This window comes from Mesoplodon mirus (assembly GCF_964341445.2).
Source record: "Mesoplodon mirus genome assembly, chromosome: 4".
NCBI lineage: Eukaryota > Metazoa > Chordata > Mammalia > Artiodactyla > Ziphiidae > Mesoplodon > Mesoplodon mirus.
In genome coordinates, this window is record NC_138979.1 from 159,606,691 (window position 1) to 159,629,881 (window position 23,191).

Genomic DNA, 23,191 nt, shown 5'->3' on the forward strand with positions numbered 1-23,191 from the left:
ATATCATGTAATCTTACTGCATTTTACTCCACAAAGAAAATAAATTCTTAAGAGTTACTGAAAAGACTAAATAGCCATTTCTCCAGAGAAGACATACAGATGGCCAAAAGGCACATGAAAAGATGCTCAACAATGTTAATTATTAGAGAAATGCAAATCAAAACTACTGAGGTACCACCTCACACTGGTTAGAGGGGCCACCGTCAAAAAGTCTACAAATAATAAATGCTGAAGAGGCTGTGGAGGAAAAGAAACCATCCTACATTGTTGGTGGGAATGTAAACTGGTGCAGCCACTATGGAGAACAGTATGGAGGTTCCTTAAAAAACTAAAAATAGAGCTACCATATGATCCAGCAATCCCACTCCTGGGCATATATCCAGAGAAAACTACAATCCAAAAAGATACATGTACCCCATTGTTCATAACAGCACTATTTACAATAGCCAAGACATGGAGGCAACCTAAGTGTCCATCGACAGATGAATGGGTAAAGAAAATGTGATATATATATACAATGGAATATTACTCAGCCATAAAAAAGAATGAAATAATGCCATTTGCAGCAACATGGATGGACCTAGAGATTATCACACTTAGTGAAGTGAGCCATAGAAAGAAAAATATCATTATATCACTTATATGTGCAATGTAAAAAAAAAAGATAAAAATGAACTTATTTACAAAACAGAAATAGACTCACAGACATAGAAAACAAATTTAGGGTTACCAAAGGGGAAAGGGGTGGGGGGGGATAAATTAGTAGTGGGATTAAAATATACATACTGGGCTTCCCTGGTGGCGCAGTGGTTAAGAATCTGCCTGCCAATCAGGGGATATGGGTTTGAGCCCTGGTCTGGGAGGATCCCACATGCCGTGGAGCAACAAAGCCCGTGAGCCACAACTATTGAGCCTGCACTCTAGAGCCCAAGAACCACAACTACTGAAGCCTGTGTGCCTGGAGCCCATGCTCTGCAACAAGAGAAGCCACTGCAATGAGAAGCCCGTGCACCCCAATGAAGAGTAGCCCCCACTTGCTGCAACTAGAGAGAAAGCCCGCGCACAGCAATGAAGACCCAACACAGCCAAAAATAAATAAATAAAATAATATAAATAAAATTTTTTAAAAACAGGTTTAAAAAATAAATAAATAAAATAAAATATACATACTAGTTTATATAAAACAGATAACCAACAAGGAACTACTGTATAGCAAGGGAAGTATACTCAATATCTTATAATAACCCATAATGGAAGAGAATGTAAACAAAGAATGTATAACTGAATCACTTTGCTGTACACCTGAAACTAACACAAGACTGTATATCAACTATATTTCAGTAAGTTTTTTTTTTTAAAAAGAGTTACTGGATAGAGTTGAAACTTCTTTGTAAAGAATACAGCAAATCATGAGTAACTGAAATGCTTGGGACGAATAAGCCAGTAAACATTTCAAAATTTATGTTAAAAACTTATCTGAAGGCTTCCCTGGTGGCGCAGTGGTTGAGAGTCCGCCTGCCGATGCAGGGGACACGGGTTCGTGCCCCTGTCTGGTAGGATCCCACATGCCGCGGAGCGTCTAGGCCCGTGAGCCATGGCCGCTGAGCCTGCGCGCCCGGAGCCTGTGCTCCGCAACGGGAGAGGCCACAACAGTGAGAGGCCCGCGTACCGCAAAAAAAAAAAAAAAAAAACCGAAAACAAACAAACAAACAAAACTTATCTGAAATATCTCATTGCTCTGATCCAAAGACCGATTTTTCCAAATTTTTAGTGTTTCAGAAAGAAGAGCAAATTATGATGTATTTGTCATTGCCAGCGTGCTAGCAAATGTAGATGTGAATTCAATGTATCTGTTCAACCAACTGTCACTTCAGTAGATTTATTTCATTGGTATCACACGTGGCTCAACAGTAAGTTTTACAGTGTGAGGCAGCTTTGAAACAAAACATTACGTATGCAGAAGATGGTCACACACAAGCAATAAAATTATGAGCAGCAGAAAATATCTCATCTCTTGGGATAAACAGAATTTTTAAAGCTGGGAGAGGTTGGTATAACCAGTGCATAAGTCCTCAGGCACCAAACAACTATCAAAAACTTCCGGCTACTTTTCAAAAGAAGACATTTAACTTGAAGTGTTAAAAAAAATCAATTAAGGAAAACACCAAAAAAAATAAATGCAGATTAAAAACTCAAGTATTCAGTTGTCATCTAACCAATAACAACAATCAGAGCGCAGCAGCAGCAGCAGCAAACGTTTATTGTGCACTCACTATGTGCCAGACAGTGTTGTATTTGTCATATACTGCATTTACTCATTTAATTTTCATAACACTATACTAATTCTAGTACTAGTTCTCATTTTACAGATGAAAAACCTGAGGCACAGATAAGTTAAGTAATTTCTCTTTTAATTTTATTTTTTTATTGAAGTATAGTTGATTTAAACTGTTGTATTAGTTTCAGGTGTACAGCAAACTGATTCCATTATATATTCTTTTTCAGATTCTTTTCTCCTATAGGTTATTACAAAAGTGCAGTTCCCTGTGCTAGACAGTAGGTCCTTGTTGGTTATCTATTTTATACATAGTAGTGTACATATGTTAATCCCAAACTCCTAATTTATCTCCCCCTTTCCCCTTTGGTAACCCTATATTTATTTATTTTTATTTATTTTTTAATTTGCAAATCATATATTTAATAAAGTACATATATATATATAGAATACATAAAGAGCTCTCAAAACTCAAAAATCTGAAAACAAATAATCTAATTTTTCAAATTGGCAGCAGATATGAATAGAAATTTTACCAAAAAAAGTATGAATGGCAAAATAGTTACATGAAAAGATGCTCAACACTACTAGTCATTAGAGAAAAACAAATTAAAACCACAATGAGATACAACCAAATATCTTTAGAATAGACAAAATAATTAGAACTTTAAAAACCTGACAATTCCATGTTCTGGTAATGATGTAGAATCACTGTAACACTTACACTTTGTTGGTGGGAATGCAAAATGGTAGAGACATTTTGGAAAATAAATTGGCAGTATTTTACAAAGTTAAGCATAGATTTACCATATGGTCCAGCAATTCTGCTCCTTTGTATTTACCTTATTAAAATGGAAACTTATATTTGTATGAAAACTTATACAATCATATTTATAGGCTTTATTTGTAATCCCCCCAAGCTGGGCAAACCCAAATTTCCTCTAACTAGAGAACTAATAAATAAAATGTGGTACACCATACAATGAAATATTAGTCTTCAATTAAATGCCAAACACAACAACATAGATGAATCGCATGTACATCATGTTAAGTGAAGGAAGCCAATTCTAAAGGCAAAATATCATATGATTCCATTTATATGACTTTCTGGTAAAAGCAAAAATACAGAAGAGAAAAATAGATCGGTGGCTGCCAGAAGCTGGTGCTAAATTTATTTTTTATGTCTGTGCTTCTATTTCTGTTTTGTATATAAGTTCATTTGTATCTTTTTTTTTAAGATTCTACATATAAGCAATATCATATGTCATTTGTCTTTCTCTCACTGGCTTATTTCATATAGTATGATAATCTCTAGGTCCATCCATGTTGCTGCATATGGCATTATTTCATTCTTTTTTATGGCTGAGTAATATTCCATTGTATGTATATACCACATCTTCTTTATCCATTCAACAGAGGTTAAGTAATTTTTAAAAGAGATCACATAGTTAATAATAACTGGCATAGATCAAACTCAACTCAGGTAGTTTGGCTTAAAAGAATATGCTTTTACAGAAGTCTAGATGCCTCTCCAAAATTTTATTACAGAGCCACTGGAGGACAGGAAGCAGGTAAGTGACATAACCATATGTGCAATTTAGAAAGATCACTATTAGGCACTAAGACAATAGTTTGGAAGGGAAACAAGATCAAAAGCAAGAAAAACAGTTAAGAGTTCTTGTAATGGTCTGAGGGAGAAAACAAAGATGAGGACTTGATTAAAGCAGTGGCAGTAGGAAAAAGAACAAAAAAAGAGAGGACAGATACTTTAGAAGATTATATATGATATAGTGACTGTGGCTGACATTGTTAGTTGCCTACATGACAGCCATTCTTTCAAATGGTTTCCCTGCCAGAAGAGCTTGCCTCCATGGTACAGGCTGAAAAAACCAAATAATTGCTTTCTTGACTTTGCTTCCAACTATGGATTTGATTTGATTCAATCTTAGCCAACGTAAAGTAGTGGGAAGTCTCTGTGTGTATGTTTGTAAAGAGCTGTCCCATTCTGATATAAAAGGTATTTGCTCCCTCAATCTTTATCTTTTGATAATAATGAGTGAGGACATAAATTATTCTTTAATTTGGTTGCTGGATTCTGTTGTTAATAGTTTCTCTTATACTAGTAGGCAGAATTGCAAGACAAGCTTTGAAACCTACTTAACTCTAATTAATCACTACTCTAATACTAAATTATTACACTTCCACAGGCACCAGTTTATTTAAACATACATGGCAGAGCCCAAACCAGCTGTAGCTTCACTTGATTAGTGTCTAGTAATTGCATCTCTATTTCTAGTAACTGCATATTCTGTATCACCTATTCTCTAGAGTAGCTATGCCAATCTAATTCTACAACTTCTCCCCTCTCTCTTCTACAGATGTCTTCACTTCCTATTTCCGTGAGAAAATACATCTTTAGAATAGAACTCCATCAATCTCATGCCACCAACACCATAAATTTAAGTGCATTTACCCTGTTTTTCACCTTTGCTATTGTTAAAAATAGAAGCAGCTTCCTTCCTCCAGTATAAAACGAATCCACTCTCCACATGCTTCTTTGTAAAGACCTTTATTTATGCTCAAGTCTCTCCCATTTTAAAAACAAAATTCAACACAAAATCAAACCATGGTGATTCACACACTTCAAATGAGTAAACTTCATTTTACGCAAATTATCTAATAAAACTATTTTTAAAAACAAAACAAAATACGCCTCCATGCCCAACACACACACACAGGTTTTCAACCTCACACTCCCTTTGTTACTCTGCCTTTCTGGTCTCCTTTGAAGACAGACTTCTTCATTAAAAACAAAATTTAACTGCCTTACTGAGGTATAACTGACATACAATAAACTATACATATTTAAAGTACACAATCTGCTGAGTTTTTGAATCATGTATATACCTGAGAAACCACCATCACAATCAATGTAATAGATAGCCATTACCACCAAAGTTCCCTTCTACCTCTTGCAATACTGCCCCCTTCCACCCCTCCCCGCATCACATAACCTTGTCTGACAAACTTCTTGGATTAGTAATCTCTAGATTTGTTGTCTCCTTATTTTGCATCCATCCACTCAACCTAGATTCCATCCTCAAGACTCCACTGTAAGTCAGCAACACTTTCAAATATTTAATCTAATGAAGTTTCATTTCTTACTTGATTTCTTTACAGCACTTGACCATTTTCTTCTTCCTTGAAACCTTGGTTTCTGAGACCACATTCTCCTGGTTTCCCTTCTATCTCTCTGGCTACTCATTCTTTTTTTTTTTTTTTTTTTTGCGGTATGCGGGCCTCTCACTATTGTGGCCTCTCCCATTGCGGAGCACAGGCTCCGGACGCGCAGGACCAGCGGCCATGGCCCACGGGCCCAGCCGCTCCATGGCATGTGGGATCCTCCGGGACCGGGGCACGAACCCGTGTCCCCTGCATTGGCAGGCGGACTCTCAACCACTGTGCCACCAGGGAAGCCCTGGCTACTCATTCTTATTCTCCTTTGAAGATACCTATTACACTGCCTGTCCTTTCTATGTTTGTCCCAGGCCTTCTTCTCTTCTCACTTCCCCTAGGCAATCTTACTTACTCATGACTCTAATGTTAATTTATATATAGCCAACCCTTGTTATTCGAGGATTCCATATTTGCAAACTCACCTACTCACTAAAGTTTATTTGTAACCTCAAAATCAAAGCTCATGGAGCTTTTGTGGTCAGTGGGGATCTGCATGTGCATGTCTCATATGCACCTCAAAAGGAACTCATCTTCTCTACCCCCAAACATGTTCTCCCTCAGTAAGCATGCCCACCACCTTACTAGTTGCCTACATGGGAAATTTATTTATACCAATCCATTACTCGTTCAGAATTCAGTGGTTTCTAAGGCAAGCCCAGATAAGATATCATTTGCCCAGTTAAATCTGACTGAGGAAATGCATCTATTTCTAGGCTATGGGAAAAGAATTTCAGGTTTTGATCCTCCTATTCTATTCTGGGTCACCTGTATGTAAGAGTATGGGATGAGGGGGGATAGGGTGGGTTGGGAAGGAAGGCAGGAAAGGGGAACACAACACAGCAGAGAGGATGAATATCTTGTAGAAAGGATTTCAAAAGACCATTTGGAAAAGATCAAACAAAAACACCCTAAAGGGGCTTCCCTGGTGGCGCAGTGGTTGAGAGTCCGCCTGCTGATGCAGGGGACACGGGTTCGTGCCCCGGTCCGGGAAGATCCCACATGCCGCGGAGCGGCTGGGCCCGTGAGCCATGGCTGCTGAGCCTGCGCGCCCGGAGCCTGTGCTCCGCAACGGGAGAGGCCACAACAGTGAGAGGCCCGTGTACCGCAAAAAAACCCCCCCAAAAAACAAAAAACACCCTAAATAAGCTGCCCTACCTAAGATACAAATCTCTTATCTTCTGTGTTTACCTCTAAAATACATCCCAACCAGCTGTTTCTTATGACAAATGAGAACTTCACTGAAAGATACTGAGCCTTACTTATCTCACATAAAATACTTTAAAGTTGTATATTTCATAGGCAATTAAAAGTGCTTCAATTAACTTTACTACAGTTATTTCAACACTGTATACGAGTCTCTCAGAATCCTGTGAATGAGGTTTTAAAAATATATATATATATATTATATGCTTATTACTAATATGATACATGCTCATGATAAAAAATGTCACTAGTTCCAAAGGATATATATTGAAAAGTAAAAGATCCCCAATCCTTCATTACCGTTCAGAGTTCAGAATTACCTGTGTCATCTTCTTACAGATATTTCTTACATATATATAAGCATATACATGATTTTTTCTTTTTAACCATAAACAGAATCATTCTATATAAACTGCTCTGTACCTTGTCTTTATCACTTAATAATACACTAAAATCATTCTGTATAAGCACATGCAGAGAATATTCTTTCATGTTTCCTATATCAATGATCATTACCTCTATCAGTTTGAGACAAGATACTAGGTATCATCCTTAATACTACCCTTTTTCATTTCCTAGATCCAATCTGTCTCCAATTCCTGTTGCCTTTATCTCAATTATCTTCCAATTTACTTCTTTTCATCTCCACAGTCACCACCCTAGTCCAGCCTACCATTATCTCCCCTCTGGATTAGCAATCTTTCACCAGATTCCTTTTAACCACTATGGGTGACCTCCAAACAACTGCAGCTAGAGTCCCAGTTTGGGAAGATGAAAAAGTTCTGGAGATAGATAGTGCTGATGACTGCACAACAATATGAATGTTATTAAACTTTTTTGTTATGTATATTTTATCATAATAAAATAAACAAATAATGAACAACACACCATTTAATGGTTTCCCATCACTCTAAAAGCCTAAAATCCTTAACATGGCCTACAAAGCTCTGCCTTACTTCTTTTCAGGTTCATCTAACTTCCTATACTACAGCTTTCCTTTAGCTCCTTGATATTCTTTCCTCCCATGACCAGGGCCTATGTATATACACGTTCCATAATTTTGAAATGTTCTGTCTATCTTTGTACCTAATTCATTCCTACACAGTCTTTAGATATCAGGTCAAACTTTACTTTCTCAGGGAAGCCTTCCCTGATCCTGTAGTCTAAGTCAAGTTTTTTGTTACACGTTCTTACAGAACCAGATTCCCTTTGAAAAAGCACTTACCTCAAACAAACGTGATCTAATTAAACTTAAAAGCTTTTGCACAGAAAAACAGACCATAAACAAAACAAAAAAACAACCTACAGAATGGGAAAGAACATTTGCAAATGCTGTGATGGACAAGGGATTAATCTCCAAAATATGCAAACAGCTCATACAGTTTAATATCAAAAAAATGAACCCAATCAAAAATGTCTCCTTAGATGACCTAAGCAGACATTTCTCCAAAGAAGACATACAGATGGCCAAAGAGCACATGAAAAGATGCTTGACTTAATTATTAGAGAAATGCAAATCAAAACTATGATGAGGGGCTTCCCTGGTGGCGCAGTGGTTGAGAGTCCGCCTGCCGATGCAGGGGACACGGGTTCGTGCCCCGGTCCGGGAGGGTCCCACGTGCCGCGGAGCGGCTGGGCCTGTGAGCCATGGCCGCTGAGCCTGCGCGTCCGGAGCCTGTGCTCCGCGGCGGGAGAGGCCACGACAGTGAGAGGCCCGCGTACCGCAAAAAAAAAAAAAAACTATGATGAGGTACCACCTCACACCAGTTAGAAGGGCCACCATCAAAATGTCTACAAATAATAAATGCTGGAGAGGCTGTGGAGGAAAAGGAACCATCCTACACTGTTGGTGGGAATGTAAAGTGGTGCAGCCACTATGGAGGACAGTATGGAGTTTCCTTAAAAAACTAAAAATAGATCTACCACATGATCCAGCAATCCCACTCCTGGGCATATATCCAGAGAAAACTATAATCCAAAAAGATATATGCACTCCAATGTTCACAGCAGCACTATTTACAATAGCCAAGACATGGAAGCAACCTAACTGTCCATCAACAGATGAATGGGTAAAGAAGATGTGGTAAATACATACAATGGAATATTACTCAGCCATAAAAAAGAATGAAATAATGCTACTTGCAGCAACACGGATGGACCTAGAGATTATCACACTAAGTGAAGTAAGCCACAGAGATAAAGACAAATATCATATGACATCACTTACATGTGGAATCTTTAAAAAAAAGATAAAAATTTTAAAAAAAAATTATTTACAAAACAGAAATAGACTCACAGACATAGAAAACAAACATAGGGTTACCAAAGGGGAAAGGGGTGGGAGAGGGATAAATTAGGAGTTTGGGATTAAAATATACACACTACTATATATAAAATAGACAACCAACAAGGACCTACTGTATAGCATAGGGAACTATATTCAATTATAATGACCTATAATGGAAGAGAATATAAAGATAAGAATATATATATAACTGAATCACTTTGCTCATACCTGAAACTAACACAACATTGTAGTATATCGACTATATTTCAATAAAAATTTTTTAAAAGAGAGAAAAAAGTTTTAAAAAGCACATGTCTCGGTTTGTAATCATATATTATTAACACAAATATCTAATTAAAGTCTATCTCTCCCACAAGGAGACTATAAACTCTACAAGAGCAAGAACTATATCTTATTTGCTTACCACTTAGCATCTGTCTGGCACATAGCAGGTGTTCAAAATAATTTACCAAATATGTGAATACAGATCTACCTTATTCTTTTTTTAAGTGTCAAAGAATTCCCCATAATTGATGTCATAATTTCTTTACCCAATCCCAGAATGATGGCATTTAACTTGTTTCCAGATTTTTACGATTATATTTACTATTACTATTGCTAGAATGATCACTCATGCCAGTGTATATCTATGGATGTACTTAAATGCAATTCTTAAATGTAAAATTGCTGGTCAAATGAAAAGTGTGTTTAAAATTTTAACTGATATTTCCAAATTGTCCTCCTATAAGGCTGCAAAGTATCCTCCAAACAATCAACAACGTGTAACAGTACCCACTTCAATATACTTAATACTCAATTTGTATAATCAAAATGAAACTACTGGGCTTCCCTGGTGGTGCAGTGGTTAAGAATCTGCCTGCCAATGCAGGGGACATGGGTTCGAGCCCTGGTCTGGGAAGATCCCACATGCCACGGAGCAACTAAGCCTGTGCACCACAATTACTGAGCCTGCACTCTAGAGCCCACAAGCCACAACTACTGAGCCTGTGTGCTGCAACTACTGAATCCTGTGTGCCTAGAGCCTGTGCTCTGCAACAAGAGAAGCCACCACAATGAGAAGCCCGCTCACTGCAACCAAGAGTAGCCCCCGTTCGCCGCAACTAGAGAAAGCCTGTGCACAGCAACAGACCCAACACAGCCAAAAATAAATAAATAAATTTATTAAAAAAAAAAAAATTGAACCTACTGTTTGGCTGGGTGTGGGGTAATAGAGAAGAGTGTTAGTTTTTATGTAAGAGAGGTGTTTTGTTTTGTTTGTATTTTAATATCACACTAAGCATTTAAAATTAAATATTAAGTTTATTACTCCTGTAAAAGAAGTTTCAGCAAATAAATTGCGTAGACAAAGCTAAGTGATTAGTAAAATGTTTCATCATTGACAGACTGTGGATAATTTGTGTATTTTAAAAATCATGTATTAATTTAACCTACAGATTCTCAAAAGCACTTTTCCTATCATATGGATTGTTTTTCTTTCTGAGACTTCAGTCCATGTTTCAATCATAGTACTGAGGCAGTAAAAAGGAGCAGAAAATCACAATAAGAATATTCACACATAAGAATATACAAAAAATAGAGAAAAATGCTAACACTTTATTTTTTTTCTTTTTTTTTTTTTTTTTTTGAGGTACGCGGGCCTCTCACGTTGTGGAGCACAGACTCCGGACATGCAGGCTCAGCGGCCTTGGCCCACGGGCCCAGCCACTCCGCGGCATGTGGGATCTTCCCGAACCAGGGCACGAACCCATATCCCCTGCATCGGCAGGCAGACTCTCAACCACTGCGCCACCAGGGAAGCCCAATGCTAACACTTTATATTAAACTAAATTTTTTTCTTCAAGATATTAACATTTTGCTGTAGTTCCTTCTATTTTTTTGTCCTCATACTTAATACATCTCATAGCATGCTTATACTACTATTAATTGCTTCTTTTCACTAAGCGGTATATATAGCATGTACGTTTATTTCTTCCACGACCTTAAATATAGACCCTTCTTCTCCAGTCTCAAGTAGCAGTAACAAAAAGCACCTGCACGGCACCCCCTTCTCTAGATCTTCACTATGTTCTTAACCTCTTTAAGCTTCCTTTTTCTGATCTGATAAATGACAGCATTAGTTTAAATGACCTCTATATGATTAAAAGTTACAAGATTAAAGAGGAAATCCCTTTTGACTTAACTCTTTCCATTTAAGCTTTTCTAGAACATACCAGGCCTGTATTTAAGAAGGCAGACGCCAGCTTCCTCTGTCCCACCACTTAGTAAGCATATCCTGTTGAAAATAATTTGATTCTTGTGATTCTTGATAATTCAGGACTTTTAGATATTTCAGGATTAGTATTCTCATCAGAAGTGATCTTGGGACTGCCCTGGTGGCTCAGTGGTTAAGAATCCACCTGCCAATGCAGGGGACACGGGTTCAAGCCCTGGTCTAGGAAGATCCCATATAATGCGGAGCAACTAAGCCCATGCACCACAACTACTGAGCCTGCACTCGAGAGCCCATGAGCCCGAGAGCCCATGAGCCACAACTACTGAAGCCCACACGCCTAGAGCCAGTGCTCCGCAACAAAGACAAGCCACCACAATGAGAAGCACAGGCACCGCAATGGAGAGTAGCCCCCCACTCGCCTCAACTAGAGAAAGCCCGTGCACAGCAACAAAGACCCAACGCAGCCAAAACTAAATAAATAAAATAAAATAAAATTTTAAAAAGAAGTGATTTTATTTGTAGTGATTCCAGATTATATACAAGAAATTCTTATTTAAATATAAAGAGAAAAATCATTAATTATAATCTGTTTTTCTTCTTACTAATTCTACCATTGAAGCAGAATATAAAGGGATTAGCTTTTAGAGTGTTTTCTTTTAACTGCCCTAATTAATGGAATTTCACATATAATAAACTGTCAATTCTTTTCCACATCTAGATTTATAGAAACATGAGCTCTTACCTTAACTGGGAAGCTACATTTTCCAGTACGAACTCCTTCTTCATCTGTCTGCCACTGATGTGGACGACTGGCCTCTGGGACATAAACATCTTTCTTTCTCCTAAAACTTTGCCGTAGTTTATTCATTTTAATTTTTACAAGCTGTAAAAGAAGTATGAAAAGGAAGTTATTACTTTCTCACATATTTAAAGTTTGGATTACTAGTATCCCAAATTAAAGGTTTTGTTTTAGGGGGAAATGAGCAATTAGTATACTTCCTCTTAGAGTAACTCTAAGTTCAAACAAACAAATCACTTCACTTTTTGAAAAGACAATGCTATTCTTGTAAAACAACAATAAACTGTTGTAGGATCTGAAGAGATGTTATTCTAAGAACTTTCAAGCACTTTAATTGCAATAATCCAATGAGTATTCCTCCTGATCTACCTCTCAAATCCATTCTAACTCCTGAATAAGGAAAAGTGTACCTGTAGCCAAAGTATAAACTGCTAACAATTTTTGAAAATATTCTGAAAACTTTGATCCTTATTAACAAAAAAACATTCTGGAACACTGAAATTTGGGGATCTTTTTGGCTTACTATCAGAAGACACTAAGCAAAGCAGGGACTTTAATAGCCTTTTGTAAAAGGTATTTTATAAAAAGAAATAAAGTTTCCTTTAAACATACTTAAAGAAGAAAAAGTTCTAGGATTACATTATTCTAAAGAAATAATTTCTTGCAAGTAGTATGACATCAGAATGTACTTTCATATTCATAATCATTACAGATATGAAAGTAATCTAATAGTTTTCGATGACAAAGGTCCCAGTCTCATCATTAACTCTGTAAATTAAAAAGTATTAAACTACAGTCAGTGTTTTTGTTTTGTTACTGGAAGAGGCACTTCTCTAATGCTTTCAAAGGTACAGTAGAAATTACAAAACTACAGGGAAGGAAGACTTATCTGATAAGAAACAATGGAGCATTTAAGAGCCAATGAATAAACATAATGATTAAGTGTTTCTTTATAGGGCAAATCTCAAAATCTGAAACCAATACCTTCAGTTTTCTATTAAGGAGCATTGCTCACTCTTTCCATGAGGGATTTAAGCGCCTCAACCAGCCTAAAAAAGTGATCCTAACTTGAGAAAATGATGTGACAAAGCTATATAAAGGAAACATCTTCTCTGTCAGGAGTGTTAAATAACAAGGGATGGAACATTAATTCCCACATAACACCAACGAAAGACTTGAAAATCAAAGTTTGCATTCTGAGGAAAAATCATTTTGTATTTTAAAGTTCATAATGCCACAGCAGAACTATTACCAAATTAGCTAATTTACACAGACAGGCCAATCTTACCACACATTTTTCTTAAAAGGTAAAAATTCTGACAGATGAATGGTAATGTAAAAATCTCTGGATTTTCTAAAAATCAATTTAGTATTTCTCAATTCAAAGTTGATTTATAGAGTAGATGAGGTAGATACTAAACAATCAAAGGACTCGACAAAAGGTAATCCATCCCTTTGCCTTTAAGTAGATCACTCATTCCTAAACTACCTTAAATGAGAGCCTACCTTAATCTAACAGACTTCCAAAAAGAATTCCATAACCTTCCTTGATAATACATCCTGTTATATACTTTCATATCACATTTTTTAAATATACACAAATACAAATACAAGAAAATAAAAAGCACCTATATCCTTGCTTAAATTGGCAGCCTAAGAACCTTGAGGCAAAAAGCCTGTATGATTCCTTTCTTTTTAATTTCTTTCTCTTAGCAAAAAAAGACTACACACCTACCCAGCTGGCCAACCCAAACACCTGAAAGTCATCCTCACTTCTATTCTTTCTCTGACCAATACCTATGGATCTTACCTCCTTAGTATCTTGAATTAATTCCCCCACCCACCACATCGGTTCTACTATCCTCATTTTTGCTTAAATCATTGCAAAAGCTGAACAACTTAATGGTCTCTTTGCTTCCAAGAGAGGTCCATTCCGATCTGTTCTCCTGACTACTGCCAGAGTGCTTTCTAAAACACAAATCTGACCATGCAATTACTCTGCTTAAAATCCTTCAATTGCGTCACATCACTTTCAAGATAAAGTCCAAATGCCCAAGCATGGCAAACACAGTCCTTTTTTTATCTGGCTTCACTCACCAGCCCCATTCACATGCTAAGCTCCAGCCATATGAAACTACTTACAGTTCTCCAAACAAGGCATGCTATCTTTCAGAGCCTCTGTACATGTTCCTTCATCTGCCTAGAAAGACCTTTCTCTATTTGCTTCTGTTGAAGTTTACTCATCTTTAAAGAGTCAGCTCAGAGTCTTCATAGAAGCTAGCATCATTTCTGACAAGCCCCTATCTGGTCTGGGTCCTTGCATTTCATATGATTCCCATGAACACCCTCTGCTTAACTCTATTACTGTACTCCTCAAGACTTACAGCAATTTTCTACTTCCTTTATGGTAGGCTATATCTTATTTGTTTAAACTTATTTGTTTAAATAGTACCCCCGCATCTAATACAGTGCCTGTCATATATATGGCATACTATAAATTTGAAGAAATGAAAGATAAAATAAACCCCATCGTATTAGATGATATTTACTAGGTAGGATAAATGTAGACATGCAAGACCAGAGAATCATCGATGTTGGAAGAGACTGCATTTAATAGTAGGCCAACCTCCCACTGACAAAGGAACTACTTTGACAACTTCCCTTAGAGGAAGACATCCAACCTCTGTCTAAATAGCTCTATTACAAATTTATTTGCTCTTGGGCAGCTATTTATTGTTGTACCACTCTACTGACCAATAAGAGAACAGATTGGAAGTGTCAGTTGGTTTGGGGGTCTAAATATCATGTCACTTTCAGTACTAAAACGCTCTGCAATCAGCATTTCTACAAAGAAAATTATGTGTCAGTGATTCTTGAGCTATGCTTTAGGTAGCCCTAGGATTTCCACAGAGGAGTCCCCAGGACCACCAGTTGTTTGGAAGGGAAGAGAAGGAGGTTAGAAGACTGGACAAAACTCTCAGGAGGAGCTTCAGGTCCCTGTCACAGCTTCAAACAGACAAGCTCCACTTTCTCTGATTTACATGTTGGGGTTCCATGTAAAAGTTTAAGGAAAGGGTTTCACAGCCGGAAATTTTTGAAAATTAGTGATATTAATTATAATTGTTCTAAAATGAACTTGGCAAAGTGAAAATACACAATGATAGTATCTTGCTTGTTACTTCTTAATGAGTAACTACCACTGGCCTGTAAAATAACCTAGCAATTAAGATAATAATTAATACAAGGAAGAAACCAAACATTCTGTTTTCAAGTAATCTATGTATAATGATTTTGCTTACAAAAAAAAACAGATAATAAGAAAAAAATAAAAAAAGTTAATTCAAAGTAACGTTTACTATTGGTCCTCAGCAAGACTGAACTTTACTCCCAAATAAAGAAAATCATACCCCTTGTGACAGTCCTGGTTGAATATAGGTAAAGAATATATTTTTGTAACTATAAAACCTGAGAACCAACTTATTTTGTCCTTTCCTACAAACTAAATTTTTAAAAAATGAAATCCCCATTCTACTAGAATTTTCAAAGGTCACTAGGTACAACTTAATTGCCAAATTCAGAAAATCTTTTCACAGTTCTCATTCCTTAAATGCTCTGCAAAGTTTGACACCACAGTTCCAGCTCTCCTTTGTACACGTGTTTCCTCCCTGCCTTCCCCCGTCCCCAGACTCTACTCCTCTGGTTTATCTTCTTCACTTCTGTCTCTACTGATGCCTTGGAGGGCTTCCTCTACTTTCTCCTACACATTGAGGGTATTCCCCAAATATCAGTCCTCCACTGGTGTTCTCTTTGCATTATCACTCTTGGAGAAATAATCAACACAAACTATTACCCCCAATATGATCATTTCCTAATTGTACTCTTAAGTCTTACTCTCTTACTCAAATTCCTACATTTGGGTGCATCAACGCTGTCTCAATCACATTAATTTAAAGTTAAATCATCACCTCTTATCTCCTATTCCTTCGGTCTTCCCCCCTCTGACCCAATTTGTTTGGGTCAGTAAAAACTGTTTGAAAACTTACCATGTGCCCTGTTATTAATGCTAGTGGATACAGAAATTAGTAAGACAACTTGCCTTTTGGTAGCTCTCTTCCCTTATAAAAGGTTAATTTCTGCACAATATGGGGAATGTAATAATAATACCATACACAGTATGGCCTAGAAGCAGTCTAGGTTCAGGAAACAATTCCTGTAGGAGATACTACCTGAGTTAAGATTTAAAAGAACAAACATTAGCCACATACTGTGTGGAGCAGGAGGGAAAAGATATTTCAGGTAGAGGCAACAGCATCAACAAAACACAGATTCAAGAAATCTATGAATTAACTGAGTCAACATGATGTAACTGTGCTCCAGGAAAGTATTTTGCCCAAAATGAAAATGGTAAGACTGTAAGCCAAGAATTAGCTTCACTGTGTCAGGAAAGTTTTACAAACTAATTTATCTGGGCAAACAATTTGTACATCAGGGCAAACAGCTCTCCTGACAGGATAACAGACTGCTTCAAGAACCTTTTCTTGTTAACTCCACTAATTTTAAATATTGTGTCACAAACTTTGCCCATCCCAACCAGTTCCCCACCTTGAAGGACCTGCCTTAAACCACGTGAGTCCAGATCTCAAAACCCTAGAAATACCCTTTCCTAACTTCCCCTAACTACCAAGACTCTGTCAAAGTGGTGCTCTCCCTTGCTGCAGTAAGTTTAATAAACTCAGCTTTGCTTGATCAACAGGACTCTCTTTATGGGGAAAGTCAAGAGCAGGAATTTATTATAGAAGGTGAGGCAGAGGGAGAAATCCAAATACAACTCCTAAGTTTTAGGCCTCAGTAAACTGGATAGATGAATTCAGCAAACTGAATTGTTGAATTTGAGGGGTCTGTTTATAGGGCTTCTAGGTGGAGATATGTATAAGCCTGAAGTTCAGGGAAGAGATCAGGGCAACCATAAGCAGTCACGACGGGTGAAACTTTTCTTGTGATGATCTCATTATTTCCCTATTTTTCCTAATAGGAGTTAGGATACAGTAAGTAGAATTAAACCCAGCACACTCAAACATGAATAAATAGAGGTGCACACACCATATAACTGGCCAGTATGAATTAACATAGCCATAGCAGTGATTACGTTTTTGCAATGCTCGCATTCTAGATAGTAAACAGCCACTGTGCTGAGCCCCTAGCCTAGGATCTACCCCTTGACCTTCCACAATCCAACAACTGGTTCAGCTGAGTAGTAAGGCCAGTGAATGTTTTGATTGGTCAGTAACAATGTAAGTCAGATTCCAAAAGTCTCATCTCTCTCAGGCACAGTTGCTGGCTTCCTCCAGGGTCCCCTAAGGGTTGGCCTGCCTTCATGTGCCTCTGCCCAGTCCCAGGTAGGCACAGCAAGGATGATACAACAGTACTCACCAGCCCTCCACCCTGTCCACCATGGTCCTGAATGTTGGCCCCCATCGCCACATGTTACCCCAGTGAAATGTGGAATAGACTTGTTAGGGGAGACAGTACCTTCAGCAGTGACACTAGTCCCCCAGTAGTCAGACAGACTAACTAGCTCTTCACTAGGCTGGATAAAAAAGCAAGACCCAACCATGTGCTGCCTACAATAAACCCACTTAAACCTAGAAAAATGGTACAGATGAACCGGTTTTCAGGGCAGAAATAAAGACACAGACGTGGAGGACAAATGTATGGACACCAAGGGGGGAAAGTGGCGGGTGGGGTGGGGGTGGGGGTGTGATGAATTGGGAGATTGGGATTGACATGTATACACTGATATGTATCAAATAGATAATTAATAAGAACCTGCTGTATAAAAATATAAAAATAAAATAAAATTCAAAAATAAATAAATAAACCCACTTAAAATATAAAGACACAAATAGGTTAAAAGTAAAATGAAAGAAAACAGTATACCATATTAATACAAGTCAAAAGAAAGCTAGAGTGGCTATATACGCCCCCCTCAATAATTAGTAGAATAAGTAGGAAGAAAACCATCAAGGATATAAACAGCAAGACTTGAACAACAGTTATCAACCAACATGACCTGATTGACCTTTATAGAACATTCCACCCAATGACAATAGAATATACATTCTAATCAAGTGCATGTGGAACATTTACCAATACAGAACATTTTCTGGGCCATAAAACAAGTCTCAAATTTAAAAGGTTCCAAGTCACGCAAAGTATGGAATGACCACAATGGAATTAAATTGCCAAATATTTGGAAACTAAGTAACACATTTCAAAATAGCCCACGGGTCAAAGTAGAAATTGTAAAGGAATTTAGAAAGTATTCTGAACTGAATGAAAACACAATATATCAACATTTGTGGGATGTAACAAAAGCAGTACTTAGAAATTTATAGCACTAAACCAGTGGTTCTCAACCGGGGGTGGGAGGGGCAATCTTGTGCATTTGGCAATATCTGGAGGAGACATTTTTGGTTGTCACTAGGGGAGATGCCACTGACATCTCATGGATAGTGGCCAGAGATACTGTTAAACATCCTATGCATAGGCCAGCCCCTGACAACAAAGAATTATCCAGCTTTGTCAATAGTGTCACTACTGAGAAACCCTGCACTAAACGTCTATATTAGAAAATAAGAAAGGTCTTACTTAAAACAATGACCTTAGCTTCTACTTATAGAAACTAAAAGGACAAAGAAATGAAAAGTAAGCAGAAAAAAAGGAAATAGTAGGAATCAAAGCAGAAAGCAATAAAGTAGGAAAATAGAAACATAGAGAAAAGGAAACCAAAAGCTGGCTCTTTGAGAAGATTAAAAAAACTGATAAACTATAGCTGGACTATTTAGGGGGAAAAAAGATACAAATTACCAATATCAAGAATGAGAGGGCTTCCCTGGTGGCGCAGTGGTTGAGAATCTGCCTGCCGATGCAGGGGACACGGGTTCGAGCCCTGGTCTGGGAGGATCCCACATGCCGCGGAGCAGCTGGGCCCGTGAGCCACAATTGCTGAGCCTGCGCGTCTGGAGCCTGTGCTCTGCAGCGGGAGAGGCCGTGATAGTGAGAGGCCCCGCGCACTGCAATGAAGAGTGGCCCCCACTTGCCACGGCTGGAGAAAGCCCTCGCATAGAAATGAAGACCCAACACAGCCATAAATAAATAAATAAATAAATAAATAAATAAAATTAAAAAAAAAAAAAAAGAATGAGAGAGGTGTCGTCTCTAATATTCTACAGATATTAAAAATAATAAGGGAATATTATGAACAAGTTTATGCCCATAAATTCAACAACTCAGATGAAATGGAAAAATTCCTTTCAAGTTACAAACTTTCATAGCTTATTCAAGAAGAAATAGATGACCCCAAATAGTCCTATATCTATTAATGAAACTGAATTTATAGTTTAAAAACTTTCCACAAATACAACTCCTGGGCTAAATAGATTCACTGGTGAATTCTGTCAAACATTTAAGGAAGAAATCATACCAATTCTACACAAACTCTTCCCAAAAAATTGAAGAGGAGGGAATATTTCTCAAGTCATTCTATCAGGCTAAGATTACCTGATACCAAAACCAAACAAAGACATTATTTAAGCTTCTTAAATAGACAGACCAATATCTCTCATGAACATACATACAGAAATTCTAAACAAAATTTTAGTAAATCAAACTAAATACATTAAAAATATATCATAACTACATGGAGTTTTTCTAATAAATGCAGTTAGTAAACATTTGAAAATCAATCAACATAAGTCACCTTATTAGCAAACTAAAAATGTCCCTGTCAATATGTAAGGTTATAGCTCATGACAAACTGTACCTTTCCTTCTCTGAATTCACAAACAGATTATATACTGAACTGAGATTTTTTTAATTGGTTAAAATTCAACTAATTATAAGCATAAATTCTTTTCTTTCTCTATCTCCCATAGAGAGTTCATATTTAGCCCTGACTTCTTTGTGATTTCTAGTCTTGTACTTCCAACTCCAATTCAAATGTCTCCAAATCAATTTCAAACAAGCTCTTCTTCCTGACTTTCCTATTTCTACGTAACAACTTTACATCCATCAAAGCTTTGAAATGAGAAGAGCATACTCTAAGGTTCGTCTCTGACACTTTTTCATAATTCTTCCATACCAAGTCCATCAATAGGTGCTACTGGGTGGGAATAGGTATCAATATCTCTGGTATTCAGCCATTCAGCATTTCTATTCCTAATTGCCCTGGCAGAAAAATCACTTCATCCATGAACCTCTGCAACAGCCCCTGGACTCCAAGTCCCCTTTCCTCTAATCTCCTTACATAGTTGTGCCAGATTAAAATTCCTAAAATTCTTCCTTGAATGTGTTCAAAAACTGTTGGGCTGGAAAAAGGTTGGGTTCAAGTTGTGGAGGCTCCTGAATGCCAGACTCAGACATTAAACTTTAGGATCTTCAACAGTCCAGCCTTGTCTCCCAGTGCTTCCCTGCATAATCCTATGAAGATCAGACCTTTCAAATATTCTGTGGCTTTCTCACTTCTTTCTCTTTCTTTACCCTGTATATTCTACTTGTAATATTTTACTTCCTCCTCGTTCAACTAAAATACTATACTAGGGTATGATAAGGAAGCTGATTTTAAAATAATTTTATCATGTAATAGATGTGACTTGTAAAGAACAAGAAAAACAGAAAAATCCAAAGAACGAAATACAAATGACCCGTAATCCCACTAAACAGAAATAACCTCCATCAACATTTTAGAGTTTTCTCCTTTGTTTTTTTTCTATGCATATATGCTTCAATTTTTTCTTTTTCTAAAAGAGGGATCACATGATATCTTTCTCTCAGCAAGGCAAATTTGAAAATCTTTCCATCCCTTTCAGAGTAGCATGATTTTATTTATAATCTAGGTCAATAATTCAGAGAAACAAGAATTTTATGCTAGTTATAATCAAAACTTCATATTTAAAAATGAAGAAAAAAGTTTCAATTTATTTGAAGACAAAATTTATTTTTCACTCAGCACTTAGTTCATTTATTTATATGAATTTAAAATTATATATAAAAGACCTCAAATATTTTAACTAAAATTCAGTCAACAAGTACTTACTGACTGCCTACCATGCCATGCTGCAGTAAACAATACAGAACAAAACCCCTGCCTCTATGAAGGAGATAGACAGAAAATAAATAGCCAGATTATTCACAGTGGTGTGCTGACTGGCAAGATCCAACTGTCAAATTTTCAGCAAGTTTGTGAACTGGGTGCTAAACATAGCCTTTATTACAAATTAAATTATAATTATAAGTTATAATTATATAAGTTATATAATAACTTATAATTATATAAGTTACTTTAAAACAAAGGTAAAAATTCATCACTTCCTTTTTTTTAAACTACATTTTACTATTATCTATGTTCTTGGGGTTATTTATGATTTTCTATCTGTAAGGTAGAAATACTATCTAATGCCGGGCTATTGTACATCTCTTCCCAACAACATGTTCAGTTCAGTGACTTCATGTTGATAACTTGAAATCGGCAATGGTGGAAGTATTTACACTACAGAATTCGGCAAAAACTACCAATCACTGCTTGATTTATTGTTCTGTGATTGTTTAGATCTAAGAAACTGATGGAGAAAATGTTAAGATGCAGATTGAACTTAAAAGTTTGTGGTGTCTATAACCATTACATTGTGAATAGCACAAAAATTTTGCGGAAATATTTTTCCATTACTTGAAAACTATTATCCAATATAGCAAAGAAGTCTCTTACGTCAATGACAAATGAGTGAAATTTTGACACACATCTTCATTGCTTCACTTTCATCTTACTCACTAAACAAGCAAAAATATCAACCATCATTCATGTTGGAACTATACTTGGAGAACTAATTGTGAAACATTTACCCGAACACCACCACCTCTGTGGTATGTTAGAGGTGGTAAATGTTATGCAGAAAAAGATGAACAGGGCTTCCCTGGTGGCGCAGTGGTTGAGAGTCCACCTGCCGATGCAGGGGACACGGGTTCGTGCCCCGGTCCGGGAGGATCCCACATACCGCGGAGCGGCTGGGCCTGTGGGCCATGGCCGCTGGGCCTGCGTGTCTGGAGCCTGTGCTCCACAGCGGGAGAGGCCACAACATTGAGAGGCCCAAGTACCGCAAGAAAAAAAAAAAAAAGATGAACAGGGTTAAGAGGGGGATTAGAAATACTGGAGGCAGGGATGAAATTTTAAATTAAGAAAGTAACACCTGAGCAAAGAATTGAAGAAGCTAAAAAAGTGAGCCATGCAGTAGGATGAGCGTTCCAGAAAAAGAAAATAATTAATGCAAAGGTCCTGAGGGGATAGCTTGCCTAGAGTGTCTGACAAACAAAAGAAGGTCTGTGTGTCCAGTGCAAAATGAAGACAAGAGAATAGGAGAGATGAGACCAGATGGGTTACACAGGACAAAGTAATATAGGACCCTGTGGGCCAAACACTTTGGTTTTTCCTCTGAGAGAAATGGGGAGCCACTGGAGGGTTCTAAAAGGAAGCACCTATATTTTACATTTGGCCGCTGGGTTAAGAATAGATTGAAGAGAACAAGAATGAAGCAGGGAGACAATTAGGAGGCTACTATAATAATCCAGCAGATGACAGTGAACTGAATCCAGACGGTTAGTACCAGAAGTGCTCCTGAATCTTGTTTTCATGCCTGCTCTAGAAAATGCACTATTTGCTGATATAATATCTGTTGAAATCAGATTTAGAGTATTTAAATCGGAGAAAGGTGTACTAAATTCCAATGCTGGAATTAAAGGCAGTTTTCTAAAAGTATTTGCTTGACTGTTTCAAATAGGAAATCTTATCTATAATATTAATCAAAAGATCAGCTAAATTATCATACTTTTCATGGTAATTAACCTCATGCTTGACAAGATAAATAGATTTCTTGAACACTACCTAAGTATACGAGTGTATGAAGGATTACAAGCACACGTGGTAATTTGCTCTACCCAGGAAAGACCAAGAAAAGAAGAAGAAGAAATAATAAATATTAGGCATCTACTGTGAATGGTACTTTAACAGGAGTTTCACGTGCAAGTTTACAGATTGTTAAGAAATACTGTCTCTGGGCTTCCCTGGTGGCGCAGTGGTTAAGAATCCACCGCCAATGCAGGGGACAC

At 37.3% G+C, this 23,191-nt stretch overlaps 1 protein-coding gene across 6 annotated transcripts in view; it reads right to left on the reverse strand.

Moving 5' to 3' along the window:
• The window catches only part of NUMB (NUMB endocytic adaptor protein), a 174,798-nt gene that overhangs the window by 53,844 nt on the left and 97,763 nt on the right, over nucleotides 1-23,191 (reverse strand). For all 6 annotated transcript variants that reach the window (XM_082619471.1, XM_082619474.1, XM_082619472.1 and 3 more), the window contains one exon: nucleotides 11,978-12,118. In XM_082619471.1, coding sequence (XP_082475597.1) covers nucleotides 11,978-12,103 — 126 coding nt within the window. In that variant the 5' untranslated portion in view covers nucleotides 12,104-12,118. The remainder of the gene's footprint in view (nucleotides 1-11,977; nucleotides 12,119-23,191) is intronic.